The sequence below is a fragment of the Calliphora vicina genome, chromosome 2 (genome assembly GCF_958450345.1).
Source record: "Calliphora vicina chromosome 2, idCalVici1.1, whole genome shotgun sequence".
Taxonomy (NCBI): domain Eukaryota; kingdom Metazoa; phylum Arthropoda; class Insecta; order Diptera; family Calliphoridae; genus Calliphora; species Calliphora vicina.
This window is the reverse complement of record NC_088781.1, coordinates 96699863-96722474: the sequence shown is the minus strand read 5'-3', so window position 1 is coordinate 96722474 and position 22612 is coordinate 96699863. Positions and strand designations below refer to the sequence as shown.

General features: G+C 31.3%; 1 protein-coding gene across 1 annotated transcript in view; it reads right to left on the bottom strand.

The window, feature by feature from the left end:
- Positions 1 to 11127: 11127 nt before the first annotated feature.
- Nhe3 (Na[+]/H[+] hydrogen exchanger 3) overlaps positions 11128 to 22612 on the bottom strand; it is a 41274-nt gene continuing 29789 nt past the window's right edge. Inside the window, exon 14 of the mRNA XM_065499724.1 lies at positions 11128 to 11261. Within this exon, the coding sequence (XP_065355796.1) occupies positions 11184 to 11261 (78 nt within the window). The 3' untranslated portion in view covers positions 11128 to 11183. The remainder of the gene's footprint in view (positions 11262 to 22612) is intronic.

The following is a 22612-nucleotide window of genomic DNA, read 5'->3' as shown; positions in this document are numbered from 1 at the left end:
TACATCAAATTCTACACCAGTGGCTTGGATAATTTGTTCTTCCGCAGAACTCAAAGTCATCTCTTGGTAAGGCCCACCTCCAGTTTTTTGTCTGGATGTCTTATTAAAGGAAATTTTTTTTTGGCATTAAATTTTTGGTCCGCAAAAACCTAAAATTATAACATTAATGTACGTGTATATGTACATACTAATCTTTTAATTTATTTTACCTTTTTCCACGATTTTGCATCCTTTATTGGTGGTCCATTGGAATTTACTTGGGGGTTACACGATCAAGTTTTGACTTTCAAGTTTTAATACACTCACACTTTTTTACTAATACACTCACACTTTTAAGAATTGAAACGAACTTGCATTCAATTTCACATTCAAGTTGGTGTTCAATTTTTCATTCAAGAAAACAGCTGATTACATTTTTATGTCTAATTTGTACTAAAATTGTTTTCAAGTTGCGTGCTGCCTACGTCACCGCTTTCAATTTTTATAAATTTTGACAAACAGTATATGTAAAAGACTATCAAGAAAAACTTGATCGTGTGGCTGCAGTGTTAGCTTAAGAGAAAGTTCCTCCCATAATCTTTTGGTTGTTGCTTTTCCTTGGCTGCAATTTGGCAACCTATTTTTGGCCAAATTGGAATGCTCAATCATGTACTGGGCCATAATATCTTTTTGCTTTCCATTTATTTTATTAATATTGCTCCTACAAAACGATTTTAGTTTTATTTTATTGTTTTAAACTTTAAATATATATAAAAACTTACATTTTTGCCGCTTTTTTTGCACATTCAATTAAAAAAATATTGTTTTCGATTGTTGCAGAGCTAACGAGTCAAATGTCATTAGCAGCTACTCGATTACACACTCGCTATCGTATGCTATAATCTCAAATTTCGATTGTACTTGTTCGATAACGAATGCAGTAATCTCAAAAACAAAATTTACGAACAATTTTACTCGATCACGTATGCTGTAATTCGGCCCCAGGACAACCTCGATTTTTTACCTATTTTTGACTGTCATTAATATAGGCAATATAGATATCTAATGATAGATATTTCAAAGACCTTTGCAACGACATATGGGCATTTCCATTATGGCGTGACGTACGACAAAATTTAAAAAAATAATGATAAAAAAAAATAATGACAAAATTGCATAAATCTACGAATTGGGCAAGACTTTTTGTATAAAACCTTATGTAGTAGGATTTGGAATGATATAAATTTATTTTCCAAATTATAAAATTTAATAACCGTTCCTCGTTTTTTATATTTATTAGCTTTAGTATCTGGCGTGACGTTACATGGCGTTACGTTACTTAAATTTTCATTTGATATATTTTTTGGTTAATAAATAAGAGATATAAATTTTGGCAACCTCTTTAATATTTTAAAATTTAATCAATTTACCCATTTTTGTATAAATCAAATATTTTCTTAAAATATAAATTATTCTGTTTTAACTTTTGATATAAAAAGATTGTTTTAATATTAAAATAAAACTATAATTTGGTGACCCCGAAATGCCTACAACACGTTCACCTGTACGTGAATCTATTGGAGATTCAAGTTCTGCTCCTTCTCAAGAGAGGTCTGCCTTGGATCAACCTTATGACAATAAAACGTTCCAGAAATTTCTGCAGCGACTGCAAACATACAGAAGTTACCACATTTCTGGTCGGAGCAACCCCATTTATGGTTTATCCAAATCGAAAACATTTTTACTCTAGCTCATATAACAAGAGATGAAACTAAATTTTCTCATGTAATTGCAAATTTAGATCCAACATATCTTAAGTTTGTGGGAGATATTTTGGTTTCACCGCCGCCAATCGGAAAATACAACGCAATCAAGGAGCGACTCATCTCATCATTTGCTGTTTCAGAAGAGGCAAAATTAAAGAAACTCTTTGGTGGCTTAGTAATTGGTGACCAAAAACCGTCGCATTTTTTGCAGTCAATGTAGGCTCTTGCAGCTGGTAATAATATAGGCGACAATGTCCTTAAAACATTATTTTTAGATCAACTTCCAGACAACATACGCTCAGTTCTGGTTACAAGCAATGCAGATTTACCGACTATTGCACAACAGGCGGATAAGATAATGGATATAGCATATCTTCAGGTATCCGCAATATTATTCAAGAACTTTCGGCGAAAATTGAAGCTTTGGAAAAGAAAATTGATTTATCTTCCAGGAGAAGAAGTAATTTTCGTGAAGACGGTAAACAACGACATCGCAGTAAAAGTCGTAATAGACGAAGTGGTTGGTGTTGGTATCATAGTCGTTTTGAAGAAAGAGCTGAAAAATGTATACCACCATGCTCTTATAATCAACAATCAAAAAACTAGAAGCTGTTTCGGACAATGCGGCATCTGAAACAAATTTGTCTAAAACCAGCCGCCTACTTATTATGGATCGTGTTACAAAATGGAATTTTTTAATAGACACAGGTGCCGACGTGTCAGTAATTCCTTATTCAAGAAAAATTATAAAATCAAATTTAAGTTGTCCACTAAAACTTTATGCTGCAAATGGTACAGAAATCAAAACATATGGTACAAAATTGTTGGAGCTGAACCTTGGATTAAGGCGGTCGTTTCGATGGGTTTTTATTGTTGCGAATGTTACTCGTCCAATTCTTGGTTCAGATTTTTTAAAATATCACCATCTTTTGCCGGATCTTCATAATCGTACGTTAATAGATGGAAAAACTTTGATGAAATCATTGGCACAAATAACTGAATCATCATCTACAATGATTTCTCATATTATTAAGGATGATTCTATATATCAGAAACTACTTCAGCAATTTCCTGATGTTGTAAGCATCAACTCATCGCTTCTAACAGCTAAAAACACTAAAGCATTCCATTTTATTGAGACAACCGGAAGACCTGTGACGGCAAAAGCCAGACGATTGGATCCTAAACGTTTGTCAATTGCAAAGAAAGAGTTCCAGTTTATGTTAGATCAAGGAATAATTCAACCTTCGAAAAGTGAATGGTCAAATCCTCTTCACATGGTACCAAAAAGCAACGGAGACTGGCGTCCATGTGGAGATTACCGCTTTCTAAATCAAAAAACGGTACCAGATAAGTATTCGATGTAAAATTTTTTCGAAACTGGACCTTGTACGAGCTTATCATCAAATACGCGTAAATCCTGCCGATTCCTCGACCCCAAAAACAGTAAGATACTACAACTTTCCGGGATAATAAAAATAATTAGGCATTTTTTTTATCAAATTTTTAATGATTTTTATTGTTAGACAGCGTTCCAAAATCACCAACTTCAAATGCGTGTAAAAAAAAATCTAGCGCTGAACCAGAAAAAAGCCTTGAGGGTTTTGTTATGGAAAACGTCAGCTTTCATTTGATATTGGTTTCATCTCATTCCGATTTTGGTTGTTGCACAGTGTAACAGATTTTTTTCTGTAATTAGTTTATTTTATAAACCTTTGTAAAAATACAAAATTTCACGCACTTGCGATCGTCAGCGTAGAGATAAAGAGAATAAACCTTTGTTTGTCTGGCGTGACGTTATCTTAAAGTATCATTAAAAGCAAATCAAAGTTTTACCGTTAATTTTTATTTGTTTGCTCTTTTGGATTTATATTACGGTAGCTGTTGTTATAACAAATATTTTTCAGTAAGAGTGCTTTAGAACAATTTCTCCTAGAAATATAAATTTTAAAGAGAATATGCCCTTAGAAATAAAACACAACTGACCAAAACGAAGACTTGAACTTTGTGGACCGGTATCTCGCCATGGCAACTCAGGAAAGCCTTGAACTCTTTTATTTAGTTAATTTTGAATATTTATCTTAAATAATACAAGAAAGGAAATACTGTTGGTTAACTTTTAATTTTTCGGTCTGGGTGGACTTTTCGCTGGAAATGCCCATATTCAAAGGATATTTAAAAAAAAAATAATTTAAAAAAACAACTTAAAAAAAAATAAATTTTGTTTACCTAAAAATATTTAAAATTTTTATTTTGAAGTATAATTTGGTGTTTGGTATATAAGATTCGGCACAGCCGAATATAGCTCTCTTACTTTTTTAAATTTATTTTTATACTTTAAGGCAACGATAGTAATCATTTGTGGTAAAACATCGACTATTTGACTCTGTACGTTTATTTATCCGTTTTTTCTTGATTTAGGTTCAACATTTGACCCAAAGACCTGAATTAGCTGTATTTCTCTATTAGTTTTCGAAACAACGTCGTTTTAACATGAAAATATTTTTTAAATGAGAAACTATATCAAAATTTTGATCTGACAGAGTTATAGTATATAAAGCGTACCTTATTTTTTTTGGTGTTATCTCAACTTTCACAAAAAGTGGAGTTACCTAGTTTTTCCAAACGACCACAGAATTAAACATATACACTAAATATGCTATATTGTTGCATGTGTTCTTCAATAGAAAAATATTAGGAGATCCATATCAAATCGGACAGAAAACTGCTATTTTCGGATTTGACATTACGGTTCCAAAGAGTTCCTCAAATCAATGACTTTTTCATCGGAAACCCTTTCCATTTCAAAAATTTCGCGATTTGAAATTTGTTAAAATTGTCTAAAATTATATACATACACATAACTGCCCATAACTTTAAAACTTTTATATTGTCCTTAAAATGGTGTGAATAAAATTCGGAGTATGTGGCTCACATTCAAAGTGAGCCATGGACTGTTTTCAGATAAAATGATTAATACATAATGAAAAGAAAATTTTGTTGACATAAATATCACGTAGCTTTATTAATTCAATTGAAAGCTTCAAGTCCATTTGAATTTTTTTAATATATTAAATGATAAATGTAAAAAAACACAAAAACTCAAAAAGGACTTCAAATCTACATCACAGTGAAAGTGAACCACTTAAATTAAATACGGTTTATATATAATATTAATATTTTGTTGGACCGCATTTCGCTGAAATCACGGTTTGTAGACACCTAGGCATTGATTCTAATACATTAGAAGTGTAAGTGGAAGGAATTCCGCTCCATTCCGATTGCAAAGCCTCCATAGGTTGTTTTGTGACGTAATACTATGTTTTCTGATATTTTGGTCTAGACGAACCCATAAATTTTCAATAATATTTAAGTCGGGAGACTGTGGTGGTACTTCAAGGACATTTGGACAGTTATAAAGCAACCATTCTCTGGCAACATACGATTTATGCTTGAGATCGTTGTCCTGGTAGAAGTAGAAGTCTTCTTCGATCCCTAGTTTCTCAACACTGGGCTTCACATTTTTCATCAAAACGTCTAGATAAACAAATTTATTCATTATTCCGGAAATCTGTTGCAGATTTCCGGTTCCATTGTCACCCCCCAAACCAAAACGGAGCCGCTCCATACTTTACACTGGAAGTGAGGTTTTTCGGCTGAAGTTCTGAATTCTTTTGTCGCCATACCATGTGTTTTCCGTCGGAGCCAAACAAGTTAAATTTACTCTCATCTGTAAATAAAACCTACAATTGTATACCCTTTGCTAAAAATTCATATCTTTAACGATGTATTTACAAGCAAACTCAAGGCGTTTTTGACGATTCACTTTGCTAATAAAAGGCTTCTTCCTAGCTACTCTGCCACTTGGGGGTGCATGGCAGGTAGTTGCAGATTTCCGGAATAATGAATAAATTTGTTTATCTAGACGTTTTGATGAAAAATGTTAAGCCCAGTGTTGAGAAACTAGGGATCGAAGAAGACTTCTACTTCTACCAGGACAACGATCTCAAGCATAAATCGTATGTTGCCAGAGAATGGTTGATTTATAACTGTCCAAATGTCCTTGAAGTACCACCACAGTCTCCCGACTTAAATATTATTGAAAATTTATGGGTCCGTCTAGACCAAAATATCAGAAAACATAGTATTACGTCACAAAAAACCCTATGGGGCTTTGCAATCGAAATGGAGCGGAATTCCTTCCACGTACACTTCTAATGTATTAGAATCAATGCCTAGGCATCTACAAACCGTGATTTCAGCGAAATGCGGTCCAACAAAATATTAATATTATATATAAACCGTATTTAATTTAAGTGGTTCACTTTCATTGTGATGTAGATTTGAAGTCCTTTTTAAGTTTTTGTGTTTTTTTTACATTTAGCATTTAATATATTAAAAAAATTTACATGGACTTGAAGCTTTCAATTGAATTAATAAAGCTACGTGATATTTTTGTCAACAAAATTTTCTTTTCATTATGTATTAATCATTTTATCTGATAACAGTCCATGGCTCACTTTGAATGTGAGCCACTGTATATATTTTAATGTTAAAAATATCAAAGATCGCTGTGTTAAAAATTAATAAAGAATACGGTATGAGGACACCTAAACTCTCAAAGAAATTGATCATAAAAATTGATGGATTCTTTTAGAATTTATTCACAATTAAGTGAATTCGCTCATTTTCACAAATTTGTATGTGCTTACAATCGTGTACTTCACTTATGTGTGAATAAATTCGAAAAGAAATGTTATTGTAACAAAAACAAAATACATGTAAAATTTCCACTCAAAACAATCGTTCGCTAATGAAAAACACCACATTAACTTTTTCTTTTGAGCTTTTCCAATAGCCTTTAAATAATTTTTCAAGCTTTTTTACACGGTGGAACCAGGATGTAAATATGAGCAGGGTGAGAGGAGACACAGATTAGATCTAGGTGAATCTATAGAAGGTGACCTCAGAAGAACAGCTGATTATTTTTTTATTCAGTTACTTAGACAATTTAACTGTCAATTCACTTGTGGTTGTTGTGGCGAAAAATACAACAAACCCAAAAGCAAAAACAACAACAGACAACTTTGATAGTTCACTTGTCTTTTAACAAAAACAAAGAACCTGTTGTTTTTGTACATGTTGTATTTGTTGTAGTTCTGTCGTCACCTTCTATAGATTCGCCTTGGATTAGATGGAAAAAAGTACAAATGAGAATGAAGAAAGTAAATTTTCAATGACATTCTGGAACCCAACTTTTCATAAGCTTTAAACATGTCGTTAACTAACTATTCTACATTTTCGGCTCTGTTGTTCTCTAAAAACCCTGCTTTCAGCGAGAACTAGATATCAAGTTTCTTACGCACATTGGGTATTTCATCAATGTGCGTTCATCAAACCAAGTTTTATGTGGAGTGACGGTAAAATGACATAGTTAGGATCAATCAATGTCATATGTTTCATATTCAATTTTCCGTAAACAAACTCTAACATTTCTGGCCATGCTTTTGATGCATTTAAGCAGTTGCGGTGACCACTTAGTTCAGTATTCATATTGGATTTTCAGTTAAATGTGAACAAATATGTCGACGTTATCGAATAGGAACGATTACTAAACAAAATAATAAAAAAGTACAATACATCGGAAACAGTAACTTTTTCTTTTAACCCTAAAGTGAGGGTAGTAAAATAATAATCTAGACCTCGAAAACTAGACGTGATGGATACCATATATGTTTGGAACATTTAATCTATGACTCATTACCTATTCATTCCAGCTAACAGTTAAGAGGGTACCAAAATCGTGTAACGCAGTGATATTTGTACCATTAAGCATGCGCATTAGGGATATAACTATTGACAATTTTTGCAAATATGCAAATTGGCATAGCATAGTCGAATAGAGCATTAAAAAATATAAAAAACTACGGTATTATTTTTTCGCGGTTGTTAAAAATGTTGAAATGAAATATTTTCAATTATTTTGAAACTCAATATATTTTATTTTAATAGTAACTGCGGACATACTTTAAAAGATTATTTTTAAATAAGGGAAGTATCCCTCACACTTGCAAAAAAAATGAAATAATTTATATAATTTTTTAGAGAAAAAGAAGTTTGGTTTATTTCAGAAATTGGTGTTGGTGCGTGATGTTTTTGATTCCACATGATCTAAAAAAATGATTTTCATTACTTATACAACATTGGCCATCACGTGGTGGTATGCCAAAAGTATCGCCAAAATTAGTTATATGCCTTATGCGCATATATGGCATTTGTAAATAGTATATACAAATATTTGTTGAAGTTTTCATTTAAAATTATGAAATATTTAGAAATTTTTTTTACTAATATAGTAGTAATTTTAAACCCTGAATAAAAGTAATACGAATAACGAATACAGCGAAACACTTTCGAAATACAATGTATGAAGCATACAAATTCGAAAGAATTTCTTTTCGAAACGAGTTACATAATAAACCCCCTGGGATGTGGCCAAGTTGTTCTCAAAGTAAGTCCCCTTTTACAATGCAGAAATTGAAAGGCAGACATTTTTCTCATTATCTTTTGAACTAACCTAAACCTGTGTAAAACACACTCTACCTCTTCAACTCCTCGCCCACAAACTTCGTCTGTCTGCCTTTCAATTTCTGCATTGTAAAAGGGGGCTAAGGAGTCATCTTAGCATGGTTGGATGTTTTTTTGCGGTGTTATATTTGCAATTCAGAGCGTAAATCGTTGACAAAGTCACTTTCGGAGAAATTTTTCTTAGATTTGGTATCCTTCAGAAACTCACCAGCAATTCGAAGTGTGCTCCTGAATACCAGTTCTGCTGAAGAAGCTTTAATGTCCTCTTTGTAGGATATTCGCAAACCAAGTAATATGAGTCGCAACACTTCCACCATTACACATAGGTCTGGCGAACCACATTTTTTGGCCAAAACTCAAAACATCTTTTCCTATATTTGTTGTTAGAATATAGTAGCAAACACTTCAGATAAACAAAAAAAATAATTTGTTTTTACAAACTTCAATTAACCGTTATTCTATGAAGTGAGAAAGTTCAATGTTTTAAGTGTAGTTTTTTGTTTTATTTGAGTCACAGTTACATGAAAATAAAGAACTTTTTAAATCTATCAGTTATGGATATTAATGACGATGGAAAGTATTTAAATTTTTAATGAAATATTCTATAAAAATTATGGTAATAAGAAATTACATAAAAATCAGTGATTTTAACTTTTTATAAAAAAAATATAGTATCTAACTTACAAAATTTCAACCGATTTCAACGAACCAAAAACGCACAAAATTACAGTGATATTTTGTGCTTACGAATCATCAATAACTTTCTGCTAGTTTCTGCTTATTTTTAAGATATCAAAATTTGTGATTTACTCAGAGTTTGGAAGAGTGGAAGTAAAAAACAAGAAAAAAATGAATTTATTAATAACTTAATAAAATTTATGTTTTTTGTTATTAATTGTATATTTTGTATGAATTTATGTATATAAGTGAATATTTTAGTTTTGGCCATATGACGATTCGTGGGTACAAAATTCCACATAATCGAAGTAAAACAAACATTGTTGTTTACACTATAATGTTCAATAACTGAGAGAAGTTTTACAATTCTCAAATGCCTGCCTTGTCTCGTCAGTCCTTTTATTATTGCTTTTTATAAATTTACATAAAAGGGATATGTAACTGAGAGCTAAAATCTTATGTAAGTCTATTGTAAAAAACCTAATTCATGAAAATGTATTCCCTTGTGCTTTGTTATTGTCTCACCTGTAAAAGGGGCCGAATACCAACTAACCGAACATGTTTGTGTTCGGTTAGTTGGTATTCGGCCAGGTGGAAGGCGAACTCCGTCCTTCAAATAACCCAAAAAGGGTCGTAATGTCCGTTTTGGGTACGTCCTTGGGATCCACAGGTATCTGGTGATAGACTCTGTGTAGGTTAAAGGTGTAAAAAATTTCACAACCATGTAAAGAATGTGTAAAATTCTGGATGTGGGGAATGTGATACTGTTGAGCCGCCAGAAATCCATGTGTAGAGGTGAGGACATATATATCCAGATCAATGTGTTTTTATATCGGATTTGGCCACTTTGAACTTTTTGGGGCATAGATATTAGTCGAATTAGCTTGTGTCCTTGAACTCATTCAAATGGTCCTTAAAAGAGTTGTTTTGATTAATAGATTATATTGGGCTTAAATATACGATCTCGATAGGGTCGTATATTTAAATATGGAAAAATATGTCTATAACAATATGTCTGGAAATAAGTAACCAAAATTAAAAATAAATACACATCAGGAAATAAACAAAACGGTGAAGAGTTAATAATAGCTTAGGTTTAACTGGTCAATGATGCTAAGTTAAACTTAGATTATAAACTAAATAAACAACAAGTAAAATACAGCAATTTTAGTTTAAGCTAGGTTTAAACAAAGAATGTATATTATCTTTATCCCAAAAACTAGCTTTTAGTTTATTAAATTTTTATTGTCAGGTAATTACAAAAAACTCGACCAAAAACAATTTTTTTAAATTATGGTCTAACTTTGGTGAACATAATCAATCATAACATACATATGTATATAATTTAGATTAATGTAGCAGAAAATCAAGATTGATCGAACAATTTTGGAATTACCCGATTATAATTTGGTTTATATTCATTTATTTATCTTATTTTGATATATTTTTACGAATAAAATGAAATGTGTAGCAAATTTTATATATTTAATACAACAATATTAACAAATCTGTATGTGACAATTAAGTTTTAAAATTTACATTTCGTATAAAATACAAACACAAATACAATTTGAAAGTACAGAAAATAGTACAAGCTTAATTTTTAAATAAATTGAAAATTTACACATTAATTTTATTGTTTTATTGAACATATTCGTATTTTAGGTTTTAATTTTATTTAATACGTATAAATACAATCCACTGTTATATGATTTCATATAAAAAAGTTTTAATTTTTATTTTATTTTTGGAATTTCATTGTATATTTAAAAATAACTATGTATATATTTATGAATGTATGTATATTAATTTTTTTTTTTAAATATTTTAACACTATGATTAGCTTTAAGTATTATGAAGGAGTAACAAATTATTTATATATGTTTTTATATTCATTTATTTAAATTTTGTATCAGCAACTAAATCTGCATACATCGAATTCTATATTTTTAAAAATAGTGCACATACTACCATGTAAATATTATTAGTAAGTATGTATGTATATATAATATCTATTATTAAATGTTAGCTAGCACGATTTTACTTAATATTTTAAATAGATTTGTTATATATTAAAAAAAATTATATTATTTATATAGTTGTTAGTTATTTGGAATTTATTGTTTTTTTTTTATTTAGCTATTTGTATAAAAATTTATGTTTACCATTGTTCTATAAATTTTTTCCATAAAACCCTAAAAGTCTAATACGTGTCGATACAGGACTTTGAACATGTTCCAGAATTTCCATCTTCAATGTTTTTTGGATATTAAAGGACGAAAGAAAAAGACAAACAATTGTTTAAACTAGTTAAGTATTTGTTACAAAATGCGTTATAAACTATTTTATTTTTATAGACACGCAAAGTAAAAATATATTTGACAACAAAAAAAAGTGTTTTTATAATGCATTTTCCATTTTATAATTAGTATTCGTTTTCAATAAATTTTAACCATTTACATACTATTGTCACTTGAAAAACACTACCTTATAAATTAAAATTGTCACAGAACTCGGAAATGCTAAATCCTAATTTGTCAATAAAATTAATGACGTTTTCTTTTCTAAAGGTTACTTAAGGCAAATATTTACTCCAAAATACGTAACCACTTTATTTAGCACAAATTAGTTTGACGTTGTTTACTCTTACAAGTGTTTTGTAAGATCAAACAACGTCTGATAAAATAAAACTAAATATTTGTTTTGAATTTTCCCCAAGTAAAAGGAGTTTTTGAAATAAATAAAGGAATTCAAATATATTTTATTTAATGTTTACGTCTTTTTTTTCAAATATTTGCCATGTGTGATCCTGTGTGATCATACCCTCATAATAAGTTACATATTTAACGATGGCAAAAGAACACAAATCGTTAGATCAATTTCAAAAACAAAACTATTTGAAAACTAAAAAGGTGTGATGATGATTATAATTTTGATTTCTAATTTGTATCATATTTTTGCCTAAATTATTAGCTATTTGTCATTTGAGTTTTATTTTGCTAGAAAATAATAAGTTATTCTTCAAATCTATCGAAATTCATCACATTCAACTCGATCGATTTTCATAACATACCTGTATATTAGGGCGGGTCGATTTGTAGGGACGCAAAAAAATTGCTCAAGTGACAAGGAAAATCGTATTCTAGTAATCAAAATAAGAAATTTTGCCCAACGAACCATATCTCTAAAAATAATTCTGATGTTCCTTATTTTGACCCAAATGTCAAATTTTGAAAATTTTTGAGAATTTGACTAAGCATATTTTACTACGCTACTTAAGCACGCTAAAACTATTCGTGTTAATCATTTCGCCCATTGCGAGCAAAAGTTATGTTGGTTTAAAGCATTGGTCTACGGCAGTACGCCCGCGGGCGTACTGCCGTACACCGTATATGTGTGAGTTTCTTATTAACATATGTATGTGAAACCGAAATTAAAAAACGAACATGAGTTATATTTTACAAGTGTTGTCAGTGAAGGATATTTTCATAAGAAATTTGGTTATTGTTGTGAGAGTTTGGTTAACAATGGTTGAAAGTATAAACTAAATCATAAAATAAAGCTATGCTGATTTTGATTAATATTATTTATTACCTACATCACATTTATATTTATCATACGCTCTATAAACAAAATTTATACACAATACATACATCATGTAAAGTCTTAAAAATTGTGATTTGTTGACACAGGAGGTGTGCCACTAGCATGGGTGGGTCGGCCCTCCAAAGTTAGTGGGGGTCAGTCATACATTTATACTCGATTGGGGCACTTTAAATGGGTCAAAGTGAGATTTTTAAAAATTTCACCTTTGGGTGAAAATAAGGAACATCAGAATTCATTTTAGAGGTATGGTTCCTTGGGCCAAGTTTCTTTCCTTGGGCAAAGTTTCTTTTTAAATCGACCCGCCCTACTGTATATACATATTAGAGTGACAGCCGATTTTTTTTTTTTAGATTTCAAAGAGTGCCGGGTGGAATATTGTGACACTAGGCCTAAATGTTAAGTGCTGAAAATTTGAGCCAAATCGGGCAACGATTTCTGGACGCGCATCGAGGTCAAAGTTCAGATATATGCAAAATTATACTATTTATATGGGATAAATAGGTGAAACTCGTTAAATTTCTGCATTGTTTTCTAGAAATGTATAGATTTATTTATATTAATGAATATTACATTAAAAATTTTTTTTTAGAAGTTAACCCTGCATCTCCTTTGTGTCAAAATGACCCAAAAACTGTATTATCGCCAAAATTTGGAAAAAATGCAAATTTTTCAGATATTTTAAAAATTTTGCTACTAAATAAATACTTTTGCAATTGAATGCAAAAGAATCGAAATGTGTACGTAATTATCGTTGTAACGAGATATAAGTGACAAAATTTGGTTAAAAAATGTTAAAGTTATTACAAATTCGCCAGACCATTAACGTGTTTCAGGCCACTTGAACAAAAAATTTAGGAAAACAAATTAATATATTTCGAGAAAAATTAAAATAAAAGATCATTTTGCTTAAAATATGTCCATATTTACTTGTATATAAGTTTTTGTCTTCGTAGGATACCGTTAACCTATTCGCAGGTATGGCCAAAAAAAATATTTTTTTTAACGGCTGTTTCAAAACTCCATTTTCAAATTTTTAAAAATTTTGTTAAACAAATTTCAGATTTTTTCGATCATCACATTGGGGTTTATTGAGATCAAAATAGTGAATAAAAATATGAAAAAATTATGTCAATACCTCTTACAGTTTTTCCGTACCTGCGATTGAAATTTTGCGTTTTTCAAGAAAAACTAATTTTTTGTCCATATTTAGGCGAATGAGTCCAATTTCCTTACTGTTATAAATCTTGAGTAAAATCTATTCATAATATTATAGTCCTTATAATTCTAAATATGTTCTGAAAGTTTTACTAAAATCGGAAAACGATTACCTTTGAATCGTGAAGGTCAAAGGTCAAATTTTTCAATATTTGGAATTTCTAATGAAAAGATAGCGAAATGTTACATATTTTTGGGCCGATTTTCATGAAACTTGAGGAGAATATAACATAAAGTCCAGAATTTAAAATAACAGCACAAAAATGAAAATTAACCCTTAGCAGCACTTGGGGTCCAAATTATTCTCAACTTTTAAAATCAAGAAAAACACAACCATTTTGACCCCAAGTCCTCTTAAAGGTTAAAATTCATTTTTGCACTGTTGTTGTAAATGCTAGACCCCAATATATATTTTCCTCAAGTTTCATGAAAATCGGCCCAAAAATATGTAACATTTCGCTATCTTTTCATAAGAAATTCCAAATATTGAAAAATTTGACCTTTGACCTTCACGATTCAAAGGTTATCGTTTTCCGATTTAGGTTTTACTTAAAATTTATAACAGTAAGGAAATTGGACTCATTCGCCTAAATATGGACAAAAAATTAGTTTTTCTTGAAAAACGCAAAATTTCAATCGCAGGTACGGAAAAACTGTAAGAGGTATTGACATAATTTTTTCATATTTTTATTCCCTATTTTGATCTCAATAAACCCCAATGTGATGATCGAAAAAACCTGAAATTTGTTTAACAAAATTTTTAAAAATTTGAAAATGGTGTTTTGAAACAGCCGTTAAAAAAAATTATTTTTTTTGACCATACCTGCGAATAGGTTAACGGTATCCTACGAAGACAAAAACTTATATACAAGTAAATATGGACATATTTTAAGTAAAAATGAGCTTTTATTTTAATTTTTCTCGAAATATCTAAATTGTTTTTTCTAAATTTTTTGTTCAATTGGCCTAAAACACGGTAATGGTCTGGCGAATTTGTAATAACTTTAACATTTTTTAATCAAATTTTGTCATTTATATTTCATTACAACGATAATTACGTACATATTTCGATTCTTTTGCATTCAATTGCAAAAGTATTTATTTAGTAGCAACATTTTTTCAAAAACTGAAAAATTTGCATTTTTCTCTAATTTTGGCGATAATACAGTATTGGGTCATTTTGAACCAAAGGAGATACAGGGTTAATTTCCAAAACTTTTTTTTTTAATGTAATATTCATTAATATAAATAAATTTACATATTTCTAGAAAACAATGCAGAAAGTTAACGAGTTTCACCTATTTATTCCATATTAACAGTAAAATTTTGCATATATCTGAACTTTGACCTCGATGCGCGTCCAGAAATCGTTGCCCGATTTGGCTCAAATTTTCAGCACTTAACATTTAGGCCTAGTGTCACAATATTCCACCCGGCACTCTTCAAAATTTTAACAAAAATTTTTTTCCATACAACTGATTGTCACTCTAATACATATATAACATTTTGTTTATAATATGGCAGCCACCTAATTGCTTTATAAAAAAATGTTTTAAGATAAAAGAACTATCCACTCTTTGCAACAATTAATACAGTATTTATATGAAAATACATTTTTTCACAAACTTCCAAATGTCCAAACTTTCTTCTCAAAATCTTAAACATTTTTTTTAACATTTTTATTTTTGTAGTTTCTCTGCTCTGAGATTTTCTTAGCATTTATGTGAACTTTTATTTATGTTTCAATTAGGGTCGCCAGTTTTATTTTTGCAAAAAGCGGTACAATTTTAAAAATAGATGAAAAAATGGATTTTCAAAACATAATAATTAATTATACCTCAGCTATCTTAACACGAGCGGAGTTCACTATTAAGTGCGAATGGTCAAGCATCACACTTAATAGGGAACTCCGCTACTGTATTTTCCCCAAATTGTAAATTTACGTAATAAATGTGTAAATCTTATAATTGAGTTAAATCAAAGAAAATTTCATCCTGTATAAAATACGTAACATGTTTTGTTCGTTGGTTTGCTACTTAAACTTGATTTGGAAATATTCCATACAAAAAATAAAAAAAAATATGTATATTGGAAAATATTGCGAGCTAAAATAACTGGGTAATTCGATTCGAATCGAAATACAATGTATAAAGCATACAATTTCGAACGAATTTCTTTTCGAATGGAGTTACATAATAACCCCCCTGCACATCTTTTGAGGTCAAGAACGAATTTATTTTAAGTGGTTTTTAACAGCATTTCAGACATAAAAATATTCGTTCAACGTGTTTCGATGGTCTACTAGGGTCCACATCTACTTTCCGCATTTGATCTACGTGCCTTTTCCATTTACGTCCATCATCAAGCAGAATATTATAGTGTTACTCAACCATATTCTCCTCCACCACTCCAAATTTCCATTTGTTCTTTGACATGTAATCTCTTACTGATACTCTGTAACCTACTTGGAATTTTCCTTTCGCGATTATCTGTAACTGCTTGTTGCCATCACTTTTCGGTAAAACAAGATCCAGGCGTGATTGAATTTGACGACCCAGCATTAACATTGCGGGTGATTTACCAGTTGCGGGATGAATCGCACGCCTATATGCCAGTAAGAATTTTGATAATTCCGCATTCATAGTGTTTGGGGTACATCCAGATGCTAATAATTTATACTTAATTGTCTGCACGTACCTTTCCGCCTGCCCATTAGTTGCGGGGTGATACGGGGCTCCTTGTTTGTGCATAATTCCATTAACCTTGAGACAATTTTTAAATTCAAAGGAATTAAACTGGGTTCCGTGGTCGCTGACAAATATATTGGGTATGTCAAACTGTGAAAATATCTCACGGCATTTTTGAATTGTCGTTTCTGTTGTCAGCCATTTACTAAGTAAAAATAAATATTTTTCCATGAATGGTCCGGCGAATCAGCATGTACACGCTCGAACGTTTTGTTGGGTCTGCTCCAGCAATGTGTAGGGGTTACCTTTTTTTTGAGTTCCTCAAAGGTCAAAGGTAGATTATCAATCATTTCCTCCTCGATTATATGAACTTCCTCTACGAAATTATATGTGTCTGTACTTGAAAGTCTAGACATCGCATCAGCATTTTCCTTCGATTTTCTGCTCCAAAATATATGTACTGGTAGACCCTTACTTGGTGAGAAAATTGGCGATACAGCCTTGTTGTCTGTAATTAGAGTAAACTTTTTTCCATATAAATAATTGTAAAACTTACGAACACCATATATGATATCATAAGCTTCTCTATCAATATGCGAGTACCGCTGTTGTACTTTACTAAGTGAAGCGAACTGTAAAGGCTTTTCACTTCCATCCTCATAACAATGACAAAGCACGGCGCCAACGCCTGTAGGACAAAACAGTGTCAGATTGCATCTGCCTTTTGATGTCCTCAAAAGATTTTTTGCATTTGTCATCAAATACAAATTTTACATCCTTCTGCAAAAGTAGGTTTAGTGGGTATAGTACGTCACTCAAAATTTTTATGAATCTGCCGTAATAGTTAATAAGGCCAAGAAAAGCTCGTACTTCATCTTTATTTTGTGGTTGTTTCATATAATGGCCTCAACTTTGCTCAGAATTCGATGTACACCCTCCTTATTTATCATTTAACCACAGTATTCAATTGACTCCTTCATAAATTCAGATTTATCCCTATTTATATGCATGTTCAATTTTTCCAACCGCTCAAGTACTTCCTCAATTCTCTTAAAATGGGTCGTATCATCAGGAGTAGTAATTTTGATGTCATCCAGGAATACCGAAACACCAGGAATATCGCCCAGCACTTGATCCATAAGCCTAGTTGCAGGTATGCCTTAGTCAAATCAATCTTAGACAATTTTACGCCGCCTGCCATCTTGCTAAAAAGTTCCTCAATAGTGGGTAATGGATACTCGTCGACCACTAATGCTGGATTTAAAGTAATTTTATAATCGCCACAGATCCTTACTGCGGCATTTTTCTTCGGTACTACTACTATGGGTGTGGCCCACTCACTACGCTCTACTTTCTCCAACATACCTTCATCAACTTGCTCTTGTAATTGGCTTTCAGCTGCCTCCATTAAGGGAAATGGTACCCGCCTGACCTTCACAAGTTTAGGGGTCGCATCAGGTTTAAGGTAGAGTCGAGCCTGTAGTTCTGAAATTTTTCCGATAGATTCTGAGAAAACGTTTAGATATTTTCTTTTCAACATCTGTATCTGTTGTGATGGGTCCTTGGCTTCTACAGTATTCACCATATTATTACCATTTAATTTTATCTTGTGCCGGTAGCATTTACTACTGTTAGTTCTTCAAGTTTATCCTACCCACATACACCTGTTCTTATTTATTTGCAAATAAAACATCTAAATTTGTACTGCATATTTTAGGGAGCTTTTTTATTACACTTGACTGGACTCACAAAAAAAGAATTTCCGAGTTTTACCAGGAATTTTTGAATTTTTTTTCTTTACAAACAAACCATCTCCTGAAAATTTCGAATCGAATAAAAAAAATCAGCCAAATCGCTCCAGCGGTTCTCACGTGATGACATTACATACATGGACCATTTCATTTTTATATATATAGATAACCATTCTCTACCCATCAATAGTTTGCGCTTTGATCGTACAATGTATAATTTGACATTAGTATCTATTTCATTTTCAATATTTACCCATATATAACCAACACATTCTAAAGAGGTTCCACAGTAACTTATTAGATCCATGTCAGGGGCCTTGACTTCTAACTTAGGAAAATAAACCTTCAAGATTTATTATCGAAACAGGGGCTCCAGTGTCAACCTCAAAATCTATGAGTTTGTTATTAACCTCCAGCTTGTAAATTATTTTCTTACGGCATCCTGATGCATTTTGTGGGTCATTTATTTGTAATATGTCCACAACTGTTAACACTGCTGAATTATTTTTCGTATTACCATCGATGTAGTGTAGCTGTTTTTTCTCCTTGAAGTAAACCTTTCTTAAATGTTCCTTTTTCTTACAAAAGTGACAAATCGCCTCTTTAAATTTACATTTATCCGCTGTATGCTTCGGGTCACCACAACGAAAACATTTTTTTGTATTGGATCTTTTATTTTTCTCCGGCATTTTGTGAACACTAATTGCCTCTTTTGTATTACCTTGCAATTCGTTGCTGCCTTTTTCAGCCAATTCGCTTGCGGTCGCCATTGTTATTGCGTCATCTAAATTTAGAGTCAGGCCAAAAACAAATTGATTTCGCAATGTTTTATCTAAATGTGTTCCAAAATTACAATTGACAGCCAACTTTCAAAGGTCCACCAAAAAGTCCACAGCTTTCTCAACCTCTTTTTGTTTTGTCATATTAAAACGAAAATTTTTCAATTTGGCTTCGGGTCGAAATGATCTTGTAACATAACCACAATATCCTTGTATTGTAGTTCCTCTGGTGTTCGTGGGGCTAACTTATCACTCAGTATATTGTACGTATCTGACCCTATAAAATGTAGTAGAAGCTTCTGGTGTTTCGCCCTGTCGCATTCATATAATTCCAATGCTGTCTCAAAACGTTTTACCCATCTTGACCAAGTCGTCCTCTTACAACCAAAAGGCTCAAAATTTAAAAATGAAACATTTCTGTTTTCCACAGAAACCGCAGCTGCCACAGCATCCCCCGGCATCCTGTAACTTCAAATTATTTTTCTGCCTTAATATCAGTGATGCCAGGAGATTTTTTCAGAAATCCCTATGCTTATGAAAAAAAATCCCTTTTTTTCCCTACACTCACTTTTAATTTTCCCTACATTTTTCCCTACACCACTTTTTTTCTTTTTTGAACAGCTAAGTTGTGTTCAATCAAAAAAAAGGCTTAATCGGATTTTGAAATTGGCCACATCATTGGTTTTTCCAGGACTTGCTTGCCAACAGGAGAATACATTGTTCGGGTTTTTGTTTTTGAAAGATTTTTTGGTGCATTTGGGTATTAGCACACAAGCTTTGTATCTGCATTTAAAGTCGTCATCTTTGACCGGCTCCAGCCATCCCATTAGCTTCCCGTTTCTCAGACAACTTGAGCAGTATTTCTTTACTTTGTTTCCATCATTATCAGATGACGAATGGGAATTTTTTTCTAAAATTTGTTGTTTTAATTTATAATGACATTTATTTCTTAAAAATTTACTTATTAAAGATGGAGTACGTATGTATGTAAAAAAATGCACAAAACCAATGATGTGTTTACTTCAAAAGAAAATTTATTTGTAGAATCTACTCTTGTAGCTAGTTCTTTAAGGAAATATCAAATACCGTAAAAAGGAGAATCCAAGGCGTATTAACAAGATGAGTGCGTGAGTGAGTTAATACGCCTTGAGATAATCATTATATATGTATGTAGTTTGAAAGCGGTGATGATATTGAAGATGCCACATTATTACTTACTTCATATTATACCAGATTTACGAATTTCTAATGATATGCTTAAACAAATTTTATGTTTTTTTAATTTTATATTTGGAAAATACATAATTGGTCAATTCACAAGGTCTCTTATTAGTCATATTGTCATAATGTCTTAATATATCTCGACTCGGCAGCTCGGCTTAACCGATACTTAGGCATTCGGCGAAGGTCTCTACTGGTTGGTTACGATAACACAATAAACATAGCATACAGAGTACTATTATTTTAGGACACTTTTTACTTGAAAAACAATAAAAACCATTGTGAAATATTAGGACATTATGACAATATGACATGATAAGAGACCTTGTGAATTGACCAAATATGTAGTTTTAAATTGCCATTGCAAAAAATCCCTACAATTCGACAAAAGTAAAAAATCTTTCCCTTTTTCCCTACATGTGAAATTTTGGGAAAAAATCCCTACAAAAAGGGAAAATTCCCTACACTTGGCATCACTGCTTAATATACACTCTGCACTTGTACTGTAAAAAATGCAGTTCTTTTTTATTTAATCAAAATCCTCGTCGCCAGAATTGTTATAAATAAGAACCGTTACGTTTAATGGTTTTAATAAGAATACATAAGTTTTATTGTTTCATTTCATCTTGACATTTACACTTTATAAAGTAGCCATACAATCAATATAATAGTGTTACTAATTTCGCGATTTATATAACATATTTGCTCACGGGAAATACATACATATCAGTTCCACTTTATTGTTTGATTTTTTTTATACATTTTCAACATAGGTAATGATTTTCTTTAAAACTAGATATGAAATATGTAAGTAGTTATTAGATATGGAAAATAGAAAAATGTGGGAAATACGAATCCCGAGCGGGACGCGGGATTTCATGACTAAAAGCGGGACAATCCCGCGAAAATCGGTACATTTGACAACCCTAGTTTCAATACTACTGTTTTTAATTCAATAAATGGAAACCGTTTGTTTCTTAGACCATTTTTTGTAGAACCAAGACAACTTTTGATTACGAAAATAGTTAAATATAGAGAAAAACGTTTGTCAATAATAATGACACAGATTATTACAGATATGCAACAAATGACGATGTCAAAAAAGTTCTCAATGGTTGTGATTTCCAGAGCGAAATAAATAAATACAATTTTCAATAGTCAACGAGTTTGAAATATATTTGCCCCTCTTTTCAAACCACAACCATTTTCTTTCGTTATTTTTCTATTGAAACCAGCTGATTCATATCTGTATAATTTAATGTGCAATACTTTTAATATTAAAAACCAGTGTGTTTCATTTCTTCAGCCCAATTATAAAATCAAATCCCGGGGAGTTTTTTTCCCTTTTCTTTTTTTTTTTAACATATAATTTGAATAGGAAAAATTAGAAAATGGAAAAAAGTTTGATTTTTTTTACCAGGCAAAGTCACTATAATTTATACGATTTACTACCTGCTTCTATGGGGAAATTAAGTTGAGTCGAAAAACTATTTTTATTTTATCAAAGGTTTATAATGGTTTATAATTATAAATGTTCATACAAAATTCCTTTTATAAAGCTGTGATATAATAATCACATGATATTGAATAAGTTTTTAAATAACTTTCAAATGATTTCGAAACAACATTTTAACACTTAATTTTTTGTGCATGAAATCTTTAAATAAATAAAAAACATACATATTTGTTAAATTAATACGGGTGAATGAGTTGAAAAGTAAGCATGTTATGTTCGCTCTAAGGAGAGTAAATTGCCCACCTGTCACACTCAACAATGTTAATATACCGCAGACTGATTATGTCACCTACCTTGGTATTTATTTAGATAAACGGCTTACTTGGCGCCGTCACATAGAAACCAAGAGACTTCACATGAATCATTGCTAATCAGTGATCAATCAAAATTAAGTCTTGAATATGAAGTCATCATGTATAAGACCGTTTTAAAACCAATTTGGACGTATGTACTACAAAGTGCCACTGGTAAAGCATGAGAAATCCGTGAAAAATATATTCACCATTATCGTGGTTGGCGTAGGCGTAAAATACATACGCCAACAGCGATAAGGGTGATGTAAAACTGCAAAACCATCCCAACCAGCTTTCATGACTACTTGTGCGGAGCCAAGCCCGATCAAGATTCCCTAGAGCAGCCATTTGTCCATTAAGGCTCTCTTGTTAGAGAGCAACTAGTTTTAATTTTAGTTGTAAGATTAAAAGCGTATAAAAAAATATTTGTTAAACTATTTTATTTTTTTTAATTTAAAAAAAAAAAATTTACTGAAAACGAATACACATGTTAAAGAATTTAGTCAAATTATTAGTATACGTATCAAATTGTC